The sequence below is a fragment of the Pteropus medius genome, unplaced genomic scaffold, assembly GCF_902729225.1.
Source record: "Pteropus medius unplaced genomic scaffold, Ma_sr-lr_union100, whole genome shotgun sequence".
NCBI classification, from domain to species: Eukaryota; Metazoa; Chordata; class Mammalia; order Chiroptera; family Pteropodidae; genus Pteropus; species Pteropus medius.
The window spans coordinates 7,062,425-7,077,969 of record NW_024349796.1 but is presented as its reverse complement, the minus strand read 5'-3'; the positions used below and the strand labels follow the sequence as shown (position 1 = coordinate 7,077,969).

The 15,545-nt window shown below is 42.0% G+C and overlaps 1 protein-coding gene across 2 annotated transcripts in view; it reads left to right on the top strand.

The window, feature by feature from the left end:
• Positions 1-15,545, top strand: part of CNIH3 (cornichon family AMPA receptor auxiliary protein 3) — a 167,076-nt gene that overhangs the window by 9,143 nt on the left and 142,388 nt on the right. The window contains exon 3 of one of the 2 annotated variants that reach the window (XM_039883306.1): positions 3,825-3,948. The exons of the other annotated variant lie outside the window; for it this stretch is intronic. Coding sequence (XP_039739240.1) covers positions 3,825-3,948 — 124 coding nt within the window. The remainder of the gene's footprint in view (positions 1-3,824; positions 3,949-15,545) is intronic. 2 annotated transcript variants of the gene reach the window in all.

Genomic DNA, 15,545 nt, shown 5'->3' with positions numbered 1-15,545 from the left:
ATGCTTCTGTGGTGATGGATCAGTGTGTGCCTCCGAAAATGGCTGTGCATTGAAATAATAACGTGTATTTTCACGGACAGGGAAATCATCAACATTGTAGATTTGATGCACACACGTCAGAGGGACTCCTATGCAAATTTGCTTATTAAGTGGATAAACATTTGTGCTAGGACCGTAGATAGCCACTTGGGCAAGTATCCATGACCTCATGTAAGCAAGCAAACTCAGATTCATCCATATCACAAACAATGAATTTAGGGCTTCTCAGGCCTCAAGCATGAGATCCATTAATTTTGATAATACACAGAAGAAAAAGACAAAACATTTTGATAGCACAAGCCACAACTGGGGATTTTCTTTAACCCCATCATTTCTGTCCCCTCCCACATTTTGTGTGTCAGCAAGCTCTATTGACTCTACCTTTTTCATAGCTTTCAGATCTGTCTCCTCTTTTCTTTCTCCATTGCCACTAATAGTTGGGATCCTTGACATTTCAGTCTCCTGAATGCTTTGTTGTTTAATCAGTTGCCTTCACTGCCACCAAAATCATCTTTATAATCCACATAAAGCCATCATATCACTTTCCTACTGAAAACAATCTCAATGGCTCCTATCACTTAAAGGACTAAAATCTAATGTCTGGAGACTGGTCTATGAGACTCCTTAGGAACCGGCCATGCCTCTTTCGAGTCCCCATCTCATTCCTTCACCTGTGGCACCAACCCCAGGAACCTCCTGGGGCTCCTGGGCCCATGGTCTGCTCTCAGACTTGGTGCCTTGTTGTGATGTCTCCGAGTCAGGTGCCTTCCCTGCCACCCCTCTTCTCTCCTTTGCCCTCTTGGCCAACTCTTAACCTGCCTTAGAGAATGTCCTCATCCTCTTCTTGGGTGGAAGGCTTGGTACACTTCTGTAAGCGTGTTTCCGACCATACTGTACCATAAAAATGTCTGTCTTCCTTGGAGGGCTCCGGAGGTCTTGAAGGAGGATCTTATTCCTTTTTGCTTTCCCAGGGCACCATATGTACTTCACAGACATTTGCTGGATGGATTCTTCCATCCATCCAACCATCCATCTGTTCCTTCAACTAATATTTATTGAGCATTTGCTAGATGCAAGGCATTGTTTTAGCTGCTGGAAATATGCAGTGAACAAAACAAAATCCTTATTTCTACAGAGCTGATATATTAGTGAGAGAAGACAGGTAATAAAGAAAGAAATAAACAGGAAATATTTCAGGTGGTGTGAAGTGCTAGGCAGAGAATTAAAGACGGGTCATGTGACACAGAATGTGTGAGTAAGTACTTTTATTGGATGGCCAGAGAGGGCATTCCTGACGGGTACTCTAGAGGCTGAGATCTGAATGAACTACCCTTGCCAAGGCCAGGGTAAAGAGCATTCCAGGCAGAAGGGAGAGATTACAAAGGCCTTAGGGTAAGAAAGAGCGGATTTAAAATAAACATGGTTACCTAAAGCCAGGGCACAGCGAAGAAAATGCCTCTGAGAGAGAGAACTGAAGAGCTAGATCATAGCTGGCTTTGGAGTCAAAGGTACTTCATTCTTTAAAACATGCTAGATTCTTACTGGCAGCTTAATGGCAAAATAAAAAAGACTTGTTCACAACTGATGCACAAAAGCACTTAGGAATGTAGGTGCCGAACTCCCCTCCCCACTGCGCTTGGAGCCAAACTCTCTGTGTCAAGATGGCCTGTGTGAAGAAGCTGCCCAGTTATAACTCACTTGACTTTCTGTTCTTTGGACCTTCACTTCACCCAAGCCACACAGTTAATATAACCACAAGAATGTGAACACTTTTATTTGCTCTGAAACGTGCCTATTTTTAACCTTTACGGTGGGAGAAAAAGCCCTTAATATACCCATCCTTCATTATTTTGCAGCTTAGTGTTTTCCATTCCTTTCCTGTGCCCCCTGGTGGTGGTGGTGGGGGGGGGCCGGGGCTTGGGGAGGATGTGCGGTATCTGAGATGCTGTGTGCTCCTGAGCTGGGCGAGCTGTGTGCCCATGTGCACACATGGGCCACGGCTGGGGGTTATGTAACCAGAGCTGTTCTGAGTACATTTGGCTCACGCAGAAGGCCATGATGTGGCAGCTACAAATCTCATTGCAGGTAGGCTGGGCGTGAACTCGCAAAGCAAGAATCGTGGCTCAGGGCAGCCTGCCGGTCAGCTTTGTTTTCCAACTGAAATGTTTCCTCAGCCCTGCCACAGTCAAGATATACTAGAGATACATGTATTTTATTTTTTCCAGCGGGCGAGTGGCTATCAGAATAGATCTGGCCTGATAAAAGTCTTCACATTCTTGAGGTTGTATCAACCAAGTGACTTGGCCACACCAAAGCCATGTCTAGACAGCATAATAGACCCTGCTATGGCACAATAATCTATTTTTTTTGTGCTTTTTCTTTCCTTTTAATGTTTCTGGTTATCCTTGACCATCTAGAAAACGTGTTTAACTTTATGGTATAATAATTTAGGCTTCAAAGGAATTTTGGACGTCCCAACTTTTCAGACAGGGTAACTGAGGTCCAGGGTGGTTAGGTGTCCTGTGCAGAGACAAAGTGGGTGTGTATCAGAGCCAGGTCTAACAATCTTGGATTCCTGACTTCCAGGTTACTGCTTCTATTCTTAGTCATACTGCCTTCAGTCATTTAAAGGAGGTGGCAAGGTGGCAAATTGAAAACTTTTTTTTTTTTAAAGCTAATGGTCCATATATAAAAATTGAGAAACTATACATAAGGATCTGGATTTCTGGTTCCTCCAGAAAGACTTGAGTCCACAGTTCTGCAAGACTAACTGTTCGCATTCACAGTGGCTTCTACTTTTGCACAGGTTATGCGCTTTCTAGTTTACCACAGTCTCCACTACTCCCTATTGACTCCCAAGCATTGAGGTTGACTGTCACCTCGCCATTTGTGGTCCAACTTGTACTGTTGTATTTCTAATGGTCTAATTAAAAGGAAAGTGAGTTATTTCTCATGCCCATGTCTCTATTAAAAGTGGGCTACATTTCAAGAAGAATGGATATTTTTAAAAAGTGTTTCAGAGCTAAGAGAATAGAGTTTGAGATGAACTGTGTTGGAAAACACATCTATTTGGCATCTGTAACACATTGGAAATTGCGACTCTTGTGCAAAACTCTAATAACCGTAAATCAGAAGAATTGGGTATGTCTTTTCACCATGAGGCTGCATTGACAAGTTTTGACAGGAGATTTTCTTAGCACGGAGCCGAGAAGAAAAGTGGAACAAAGAGGAAATGAGACCCTTCTCTCCCCTCACCCCATAGCAGAGCTACTAAAAGCGAGATCCCTTTGTTGAGACACTAAGTTAAGTTGTCCATTGAGGACTCTTTGTGTTGACTCCAGGCAGGATTATCTTGAACTGTTCCACCACGACCTGGAAATCATGGCAGCAGAGCTCCTGGCGAAGTCAGAACTGAGGATTCTCTGCCATTTGCTGAACTAACCGTGAAACTGCTCAAGGGGAATGCATTATATTATTCTGAGCCATAAATAACAAGTAAGCAGCGCCCAAGCCCTACCACACTCTTGCTTCCTTATCTACCCAATACTGTGACTAATGCCGTTTATGGGCTCATTTCCACTTGTGAATGTTTCTCTGGTCCCCATTTCTAGCTATCCAACTATTATTGCTAATATTCTAACTCTACCAACCAATATTTCTTTGGCAAAGCCAGGAGGCTCTGTAAAGGTTAAAAACAATTCAGCTACATTGTGTTGAACATAATTGAAGTGTCAGGAACCATCTAGAGCAGGAGAACCAGTTCTCTCTTGCTTCTGTTGGTTTAGGCTGTTGGCTTTCACGGTGCCAGTCCGCTGCAGCTCGGGCTGGGAGACCTGGTGAGGAATGTCTCCTCTGGAGTTTCGACAGGCACAGCTATTTGTCACAGCCTCAGGAGCTGCTTGGCTACAGGTAAGGAAGGCCACCTTTATGGGAGGGATAATTATGGTCAGTGACTTCTGAGCTTTTAGCTTGGCCTTCCCGTGTGACCAAACTCACGTCAGATTCAGGAAGTCATCTACTTTTGTGTGTCCCCATCAATGATTTCCTCACTTGCTTTATAGAAGGGAAACAGCCGTGGGTACCCGTCAAGAGACGAGGTTCCGAGTCAGGCTCAGTGCAGGGCTTGAAGGTGGAGTCTGTAGGAGAAGGATTAAGTGGAGGGAGGAGTCGTTGTTAGAAAGCCAGACACAGGGCAAAACGCAACAGAACGAACGGCCCACCTGCTCTCTGACTCACCTACCCAAACGTGATTGGACCGGAGGGGGCGGGAGGCAAGCAGGTATTAGGTTTAGGGTGTGGGGGCTGAGTCCTTTTCCTTCCCTACCCGTGACCCCATCATTCACTCCTTTTCTGGGAATCCTTAGAAGCCTGGGGATCTCAAGATACACTGTGACTTGTAGTCTGTCGTGGGCTTGGGAAACCCTTGTCATCTGAGCGGCCTAATAAAGTAGAACGTGATGGACAGCAGGACTTCTCGACAGATTCGAGAGGTTCATTGACTTGTTTGGAACCTAGTGAGTTCAAGGCGTTACTGGAGTCACCAAACAGTGACTTCAGTGCCCAGAGGGGAGGCTCCTCATTAGGGTAGGGCGGAGCACCATGGCCCTTACCCGAGGCTCAGTCTGACTCTCCTCTGGGAGAGCGTGCCCTTTGAAACGATGAGGGGGTAGCGTGGTCACATTATTTTAGATTCTCTGTTCCATACCTCTTGTATCGTATGTCATAGAATAATGGGCAGAAAAAAACCTCAATCACCATACCAATGTTGGCCACATCAAAGCAACAGTTATTATGCCAGTCATGGTAAATTAATGTAGATGCCAATATAAACATTGTTTTATACCTTTTTATTTTTAAATGGAGCATTTGGCTTGTATATTGTGTTTAAAGCATCAAACATAATAAGTGGTCATATTTGAATATGAATACTACCTATGTTTAATAATAACTGGCATTTTTATTTTGTGTATGGCACCACAGGCGTATCATTTTAAATTATGTATATAGCATTTAAGGTATATATGACTTATATAATTACTGTTGCTTCATGTGGCCTATGTAGGATGTACCAGTTTAGCACATGAGGTCATTCACATCACATAAAAAGGTCACCTTAATCCGCCTGTCAGAATTCGTGGAAATGGTGAGGTTTGAGTAGTATTTACGTATCAGTAACACTGATCATGAAATGTAGAACTCTTCTTACTTTCCCCGTCTCCTTCCGCCGCCTCCTACCCGCTTCCATAGGCGTAGCATGGGGTACATACATAGTAAAGTTCCACCCACGACAAGCCCCAGTGTGTAGTGGGTCTGGATTCTTCCCTGGACCCACAGCCAGAAATGGGATGTGGCCCAGGAACAGCCTAGACAAGTGCCAACTGGGCCTTATGGCAAGGATTCTCCTTTCTTTTTGACACTCTTCAGCTGTGGTCTCCCACGGATGAGGTTTGCTCATCTGGAGCCAAGGTCATTGTCCTCTCCTTGCACAAGTAAGCCTGTGTTGTAACTGCTTCAACATCCCCCTTTCTGCCAGGACGCGGGACGAGGCTGGCCATGGGCGGCTCCTGGAGGCCTCCGCAGGAAAGCCGGGTGGGTGGTGCTGGCAAGGCCGCCCACGCTTGGCCCCTGGGGGAGGAGCCGCGACACTACCCCCCTACCCCCCTCACCCCCGGGCCACGGCCGGAAAGTCCTGCTGTCAGACGCTCCGCCCCCTGCCTCAAGCATGGAGGGGAATGTTTTCTAGGTCAGCAGCTCTAATCAACAGCCAGGTCGGTCCTGGCAAAGGAAATGTATGTGAGGCCCGCAGACTGGAAGTGAACAGGAGACTGTGAAGCTAAGGGTTAGTTAGGAGGGGCTCCTCATACGCGACTGGATGTTCCTTTTAGAAAGGAGGGCGGCCATAGCTGACCCCTCTTCTGTGTGTGACCTCCACTTGTGTTCACCCCTCCTTCTGGTCTCCTGACCGAGGAGAGGAGAGATGGCCCTGGCTTCCAAAAGTAGCCTCGCATCTATGGGAGGACTGACTGCTGGCTGTTTTTACATTTCCCACGTGACATTTATCAGCACTTAACAGAGCTTCACTAAAGATCAAAGGTTTCCCAGCTGAATGGGACTCTCTGGTCGGTGAATTTAATATATATTTTTTTCTGCAGCTCCCTTCACTCCCTGCCCCCAACTCTAAGTAGACAAAATTTTGGGCCAAAGGTCCAAATACTCCTGTTTAGGGAGGCATCTCGCCATCTCATTTCTAGCCAGGCACTTTTTCTCTTCTTGTAACTTTCCAGTGGTAATCTGGGGAATACTATTGATAACTCTGACACCTGGTGGTCATTCCTAAAACTGCACTCTGGGAGAATTGAGCGTCTACTTTCATCATTTTTAGTTGCTTTAATTTTTACACTTCCAATTTCAATATAAATAAGACGTGCTTTGTACATTAGTTATTATTAAGTGAATTATTTATAAGTAAAATTCTTGCAAATGCATTCAACGGAATACACTTGGATAGACGATTTCTATAAAGATATACCAGAAACTGTATGTTGTGATTTTTACGGAGTGCAGCTAGGTGTAAGGGTTAAGGGGACTTATTTTACTTTAGTTTTCTCTGAAATCTATTTTAACAAAAAGCATGTATTACTTTAATAATTGCAGCTGAAGTACCCCACTTGGGCAGGAGGCCCAGAAGTCTAGGCTCTTTCTCTCCTGGGTTCATGCCACCTCCTGGTTTTGTGTCCAGGGACTTCTAGCGTGTCTGTGTTTTGAGGCGTGGAGCACACTAGACTCACTTTGGTCTTGTTCACTGACCGTGGCCAAGGAGCCCAGCAGCTGAGTAGAAGCTGGCCTTGGAGAGTGAGCCACTGAAGCCAGGGGAAAATTCCCGACTCCCTCGGTGGTCCCAGTAGTGAAGGCGGCCACACTCCTGTCGGGCGGGCTGCCCACTTCCCAAAGTCCTGCTCAGCGGAGGGTCGCCAGTTAGAGAGCCAACTACTGGTTCAGGTTTCTTATGTCCCACAGGTGCGAGGGTACCAACAGCTCAGTTTCAGCAGGCATGGCGTGGCCACTCAGGGTGACCACATTTTGACTGCCTTCACTATGCCTCTTACTGTCTGATGCATTTCTTCCCACTATTGAGCAGACCTCCCACGGCCTTCCCACCACTGCCCCTGACGATAACATACCTACTTTTATGATTTCGTTAAGCGTAAACGCTCCTCAGTATGTGCTCAGGGATAGCAAACACTCTTGCTTGACTCATTCACCCACTCGCCACCAGGAGCCCAGAAACGCTGGGTGGCTGGGTGGCCTCAGAGGAGGGTGGAAGGCATTTAAGGGCAGGGACTCTGCAGAGACTCCCGGTACCGGTTTGGTCCACGGGGAGGGGAGGTCCTGTCTGCATCTGCAGTGCGTCCCCGCAGGGTGGGACCAGAACACAGGCGTGCAGCTCTTCACAGCAGCTCTTCAGGGAAAGCAGATGTGAGCGCCACACTCAAGTCGAGGTCCTCATACCCGAGGACACGTTTCAGCCCCAGTGGTCAACTCTTTTAGGGAGCGCCCTTGAGGGTACAGGACAGCACGCGTGCTCTCTCGGGATTGGTTCCAGTGTCCACCATCTTTTTTGATTGCAAATGGCCAGGCACCTGACCGCCCGCCGACCCACCTGTCCCTCCTCTGGGTAGCCCCGCTTTTACCTTCCACGACAGTCGAGGTGCCTTCCTTTGCCGTCCCCCTTCCTCACTCCCACTGCTCAGGTCGGAGATCTTCAGCGGATCTATCAGGTGACCTTGAGGACGGGAGCCACTTGCTTGAGACGGAAGATGGCTGAGGCCCTGATGACTCTGCAGAGCTGCCACAACAGTTCCTGACCGCTCACTCTCGGCCTTCAATAAATGGAGAAAATCAACCCGTGTGTGTAAATGACTGAGTTTTCTGTTACATACGGCCAAACCTAATTATAACCGATACGGTGACTGTCAGCAGTTTTAAGGTGTTTTCCTGATCTCATCGTTACAGTGGCATAGGGGCAAACGGCTCTTAATAAAGAACAGAAATAACACGGCTCTGGTGGGCATTCCTTCTGATAGGACTCTGTGCACATAATAAAATAGATCTGTTTGTGCTTTCTTCTTAGAATTATTGCATTTTAAGTCTTAGGGTGGGGGTAGGGTGGAACTGGAGTTTCATGCGCATGTGTTAATGTCTTTGACTTTGGTTTAAATATGGAGGTAGGAGTGAGGAGGGGCACGGGGATGCAGGAGGAGGGCCAGGCTGCTCAGGTTGCCTTTGTAAAATGCACATTGGGAGATGGTGAAAAGCCCTGGTCCTGAGCTCAGAAAAAGCATGTGCAAAGCAACCCTGCACGCCTGGCAGTCCTGTGACTCATCGTTCTTCATCTTTAAAACAACAACAAAAAAACTTTATTAAGATATAATTGACGTATAATAAACTACACATGTTTACAGTGGATAATTTGATAAGTTTTGCCCTATGTTGACACCCATAAAGCTATCATCACAATCAGTAAATTGAACATATCCATCACCCCCAAAAGTTTCCTCAGGCCCCTCTGTAATCTATTACCCCTTCCTTGGTGACCACTGAACTGATTTCTGTCACTGTGGGTTAGTTTGCATTTTGCATTTTCTAAAATTTTACAGAAATGGGATCATATAATATATACTTTTTTTGTCTGCTTTCGCTCAGCATAAAAGTTTATTTTGAGATTACTCTTGTTGGATGTATCAGTTCTTTTTTTTTTTTTTTGCTAGATAATATTTCATTATATAGATATACCACAATTTGTTTATCCATTTACTTGTGGATAGCTGTTTGGACCATTTTTGGTTTTTGGCTAAAGTCCCTATGAACATTTGTGTATTATTATTTTGGGCACATATTGAGGAATAGAATGGCTGGATCTTATGGTATATTGTTACATAAATATCCGTTGTATATGTTAAATAATATGTGTGATATAGACTTATTTCCGATCCATTATACAGAAGATGTTTTTATAGCCATATGACTTTTACTCCCCATTATGCTGAGGAAGGATAATCATAACAAATTCTCTATAGAAAAATGTCCACACACAAGGTACACCTACTTCCCTTGTCCTACTTCCAACTCGTGATCATTGTGTTGAATGCTGGGTCTTTTTGTATTCCTATTAATATATTTTTTAAAAAGACTTTTAAAACAATTACCAGAACTTTTATTTTTGCTTAATTTTTTTAAAAAAGTAAATATGTCATAAAGTCTTTTTTCCATTAGGGGGAAAAAAAGGAACAAATTTCAAATAAGCAATGATAAAGTGTCTTAACTTGAAAAGGATTGAGAATTACTGGTTTACAAGTCATAATTGAATGAAAGAACAACTGTAACAGCTACAGTTGACTGTTTCATGCCAAAGACAATAAACAACATCATTAACTAGGGCCAATTAAGAAACTGTGTGGATGCGCCGATAAGTACTTAAACAGACTGACTCACCGAGGCACCAGTATAGATATTTTTTTGATATATATATATTTGAATATATTCTGTTGATATTGTTTACCCTTGTTCTGGGCTGCAGTTAAGTTCATTAGAAACAGTGGTCTGTTGCAGCCCTGCCCTTTGTTCATGAGCTCCTCACCTCGTCCCGCTCGGCTCCTCCATACTGGGCCTGTCTGGTGTTTCTTCCACGATCCTGGCTTTTCTTGGTCATTCAGAATCCCTTACTTTTTGTAAATCCGTGAGAGTTAAAACTCTCAGGTTTTAACAGGAAGATCTTTTTCTTTCTTCCCTGAGTTTTCTCCTCTCGAAATCCTACAACTACTGGCCAACAGGGGAAAGGAGCTTCTTCATAATTCATTTATTGTATAAGAATTTCTTCTTTTTTTCTTTTTTTTCCCATCCCAGGCAGACTGCCATTTTTATTTTTCTTTCTTTTTCCCACTTTCTTTTAAAACTTTAATTATGGAAAATTTTAAGCCTGAAAAAATATGGAGACCTGTACAGCGAACCCCCGTGTACCCATCAACAGTAATCAACTTGTGAAACTGCATTTTCCTAATGTTTCTGATTTGCAAATGTTAGAGACTTATTTTGAAGTTACATCAGAAATCATGTGTTAGGGGATGCATAACCTTTTTTGTCTTGTGGGGCCGTATGTGTAGGACTCTTGGTTTACTATCCAGGTTGGGATGCATGCAACATGAAAACTAAGAATCTCTCGTGATTTCCAGAGGATATTCCAAGCATCTCAAATAGTCTGTCACTTGTGTTTTATGCATAGTCCTTACATTCAGCCTGTAACCTAGAGTGTTTTTTATATATCAACTATGGTTAATGAATGAAAGCAAACTAGCATAATGTAGTGAGAGGCATCCGATAGAATCCTGGTGAGACTTTTTCAAAGTTGCTAAACTTCTCTGAGATTCAGTATCATCATCTGTAAATTGAATAACATGCACCTTCAGACATAATCCAACTAGAGTGCTTATCACAGTGCCTGATGCATAGTAGTAACTCAATAAATGACAGCTATTACGATGATGACAGATGCAGCGCTGCTGTGAAATGGATAGCAAAGAGTATTATCCACAGTTGACTGGCTAAATAGGCACCAGAGAGGCTAAAGTACTGACTAAAGTCACGTGAAGAGCCCGTGACAGATTCATAACCAAACTCATAACTGCCACTTCCCGGACTCAGAGGCTCCTACAAACATTCTAAAATCTAATTTCTGCTTATATCTTTATGGGGGAATTCTGTTTCTTAACAGAAACGAGACATTTCCAGCAGCTCATTTCAAAGAGATTTAACTAAGTTTACGATTACAGGCATCTAGTTTAGGGCTTTGTGCCTTAAAATTGTGTCCTTAGGTTCATAGTAATACTTGAAATGAGCATATCAGACCAGTGCCTCTCTGTTGGTGTGTTTTGCTGAGTTTATTTGTGGACAGGCTGGTCCTCAGAATCACTGTCAGTGGGTAGTTTGTAATACAGACTGAGCCAAGTGCTTTAAGGTTTCACTCAGAGAAAGGGATGTTAGGGGTCTCTCTCTGTCTCTGTCTCTTGTCTGTCTCTGTGTTTCTCTATGTCTCTGTGTTTCTGTCTTTCTGACGCTGCCTCACTGTATCTCTTACACACGCACACACACACACACGCCTTTTGATCTTATGTTCTCCAGCTTCTGGAGAGATATGCACATCTCTATCTGTCCCAACGTGGAGAAATGGTCTTTCTCAGCTGTTTTCCCCCATATTTTACTGAAGTATCAAAATATGTCAGGATTAATCATCTGTAGGTGTCTAGAAGATGTAAGTTCTCTCTAAAAGCTAAAGGCAATTTCAAGCAAAAATAGTGACAATTGTGTAGACGAGGCTCCTACTTTGGTCGTACATGAACAAAGGGGAGAGTATAAGGACTGTCTGTAGGAGCTCTGAAAAGATGCGCCTGTAATCATGGCCTGCTGACGTGAGATCCCCTCTCGCTCTGGACTCACGATGTTACATTCTCCTTTAAGCAGGGATCATTATAAGCAAGTAAAGTCAAATCGTGATGAATTGCCTTGCAAAGAGTGACAGAGGCCATTGGAAACCCTTTCCTTCCTCAAAAAGAAACAATGGGGCTTCTCTTATCTTTTTCAAACTCTTTTTCTTTCATGAAGCACAGTGGATGTAACTAAAGCATCTTTATGTCTCTAGCACCTTTCATTGTGCTTTACACACAGTAGGCACTCAGTAAATAATTATTTTGGATGCCGAATGTATAAATAGGTATTATTCAAGAACCCACTATGCAGCCTAACTTCGTTAGTTGCTACGTGGACTACTAAAGAGAGTTATAACTCAGAATTCCTTGCTATCGTTGAGCCTGCAATCTAGATAGAGCAATTTTGAGAAATGTTTGGCCATTATTACCACAAATATATTGTCTGCTTCATTTTATTTCTCTTCTTCCGGGATTCCAATTGCACATATGTTAAATCTTTTGATAATGTCCCATAGGTTCCTGAAGCTCTGTTAATTTTTTAATCGTTTTTCCCTCCGCTCTTCGGATTAGATAATTAATCTATTAATCTGTCTTCAACTTCACTCTTCTGTCATCTTCATTCTGTTAAGTCCATCCAGTGATCTTTTTTTTTTAACATTTCAAATATATGTTTTTGAGTTCTAGAATTTCCATTTATTTCTTTTTTATAGTTTCTGATTACTTGCTGATCCCTTCTATTTTTTCATTCATTACACATATATTTTCCTTTATGTCATCGAACTAGTTATAATAATTGTTTTATAACCCTGTCGGCTAATTCTAATATGTTAATTATTTTAGGGTTGATCTTCATTGATTTGATTTTTTTTCTTGAGTACAGGTAATATCGTCCTGTTTCTTTGAACGTTAAGTAAGTTTGAACTGTATCCTTGACAATATGAATAATATGTTGTAGAGATTTTCAATTCTGCTATGTTTTTCTGAAGAGTATTTTTACTTTTTTTTTTTTTACTAGTAGGCAGTTAACTTGGCTGAATTAAAAATATAAACTTTGTTTTCTCTGCCGTGACTGATAGCTCAAATTTCTGTTCAGTTCTTTTAGTTTTAGCTGGATTGCTTGAAGTCTGCCTCACACATGTGTGGTTCTGGCATCAGCCAGAGATTTGGGCAGAATTTATACACACAGTTGGGCTCTCTGTGTTTTAGGACTTCCCCCTTTGCTTTCCCGCAGCTGCGTTTTCCTAAGATTCTGTCCTCTGATTCTTCAAGCCAGTAGGACTTTGAGTTTCCTTTCTGACTTTTAGCTGCCTTGCATAGTGCAATTTGAGGCCTTCCCTCAGGATGAAAGCCATAAAAAATGGAAAATTCACCCAGCGCTTTTTCCTTCAACCAGATGTTGACTCCCTACCAGTATCTACCTGTTCTTGCTTGCTCTCCAATGTCTTCAGCTAGTTAGTTTCATATTTTGCCCAGAGTTTATAGTTGTTATCTGTGAGACGGTTGGTCTAACAGGAGCCACATGGCCATGACTAGGAGCAGCAAGTAGATAGGTATGTACGACCAAAAATATAGGGACAAATAAGCAAATTACTATCAAAGACTCAGAGAAAAAAATTTAGTAAAGAAAAAAACTTTACTTATAAATAGGTTTGCAATGGGGTCCAGACTTTAGAAAGATAGGCTCATCAAGTAAAAAATGCAACAGGTATTTAAAGGAAAAGATTTACCAAATATCTGAGTTTACTATCAGTCTGTTTATGAAGAAAAACAGTAATTTTCTTGCATGCTTTTAATATTTACAAAAGTTGAAACATATCTTCAGACGTCAACATTGCAAAAATCAGGGATAAAGATATTTTTGTTAAGGAGTCAGTAATCTATAGGGAAGGTTCAAGTTTTTCATATTTTGGGGACTAGAATTAAACAGCATTATCCTGGATTTTGTGGGTTGTTTGTTTATTTTTTTTGTTTCTGGGTGCAAAGCGGACTCCCCTCCCCTGCCACTGTTCAGATGGGTTGTGCATCCCTCAGTGGCAGCTCAGGAGGGTGTAGTTGTGTTTTCACAATCTCTCTCCTTGTTGTCAAGCCCCAATCTAACATGCAGATTTGATTTCATAAATTGTCTTGAGATTTTCTGATTCAGTATAACTCATTTGATGCTGCGTGTTATTTAACTGGTTTTATTTACATAGTTTATAAGAGATGTCAATAATAATGACATTTTTGTTACGTATTAATAAAACTGGAGCAGTTCTGATTTAAGAGTTAACTTGTAAGTCCTCTGCGGTTGTAATTTACTCTTATGTATTAGAATTATTTTATTGCCTTGTTAGCTCATCTACTGAGATAAGGAACAAGGACCATCCAATTTGCTGAGGTTTGCCTGCAGTATCCTCTCTCTGAGACCCTCAAGTTTGCTAATTTCCTGACTTGCTAGGAAATTCTTTATTACCTGTAAAGTTGATATTCTGTAACTCATAGAATGGATTCCAAGACAGTTTTCTGGGACTGGTATTCTGGAACTGGCTCATACTGGCCAACAAAAGCTGATTGTTAAATTTGCAGGAATTTTGTAAGCTGCTTGTTAAACACAGCCATTACTAGAAATTAAACTTTATAACTTATAATTACATAAATTATATTTGGATCAGTGGTAATAAATACTCAAAACCCATAACTTCCTAATCATTGTATGACATTTTATTGTTATGCATACCCTTGAGGTTATTTGCATCTGTTGTATCTTTGTGGCGGACATACTCTATAATGGTGTGTTGTTGCGTGTCTCTTTCTAACTCCATGTTCAGGGATGTCATGTTGAAATTGGCCATGGCAGGCATATTTACACCGCAGAAATTGGCAATGCCTACAAAGCAGTGCTGCTTTTTCCTTTGACGAGCTGGTCATTAAACACTTACCACCACATTGTTGTTTGTAGGCCTTTCCCTTTAACCTATGAAGCACAGTCCATGGTCCCAGCAGTAGAATGGCATATCTAATGGTTTGTGTCTTGCTTACTTGGCAAATTTTTATCCAATTTAATCTTATAGGAAAGAGGATGGATTTTTTTTTTTTTAATTGAGCCAAAGTAAGTAACTACATGACCATGAAAAGTAAAGGAACTTAGTAAAAGCATTCTGAATAATATTGAACCATTGTTACCATTGTCTTGGGTAGTTTGCAGATAAAATTTGTTAGTATATGCTAAAGAACCACTATTTTAAAGTTTTTCTTTCAGTTTCCTAGTTCAAAATATATACTAAGAATTTTCATAGTTTCCCCCCCTCCCCCGAATTCTAAGGATGGATGTTGGAATAACATACCACTTAAAGAATGTTTTATTCCAGTTTATACAAGTATGTCCAGTTAAACTGATGGAGAGAGGTAAAGCAGAAAGAAAAGGACATTTTCTCATATACCTACTCAAAATAGAACATTAACCACATTTAAATCAGTTCACTTAATCCCAGGAAATTAATTCTTATTATGCTGATGTTGGGTTAAGCAGGCTATTTTCAAGAAGTCATCTGTTTTCGTGCTGGGAGTTCTGGAAATCCCAACTAAGTTCCTTGATATAGACCAGACAGGTGTCTGTGGAAATGATGGCTGTTCTAATGGGGAAATCTGCCTTCATGAGTGTGGTCGCCGTAATGTCAGCAGGTGAGAGTACCTGCCACGGTGTTAATTGCATCTTTTTGAGGTTACTTCCAAAAGTTTCAGTTTTATTTCTGAGTTTAAAACAGAGGCCTTTAGGCAAGTGTAAGGAGAAAGACAACATCTGCTGATAGCAACGCTGAATGACTCTGGCCATTTTATTTTCATGTCCGACAGTATCAGAATGGAGGAGAGCGAGCTGGCTAATCGTCTTAGAAGGTCTCAGTCAACGATTTCCCTGGATAGTGCAGGCTTTGACCCCAGGGCCTATTATTCATTCCATAAAATATATTTTATTAAAATCTTTTTATATTTTTAAAGGAATCAATTTGTTGAAAGTTATTTGGTGAGCCTTTGTGTATAAATTGTGAT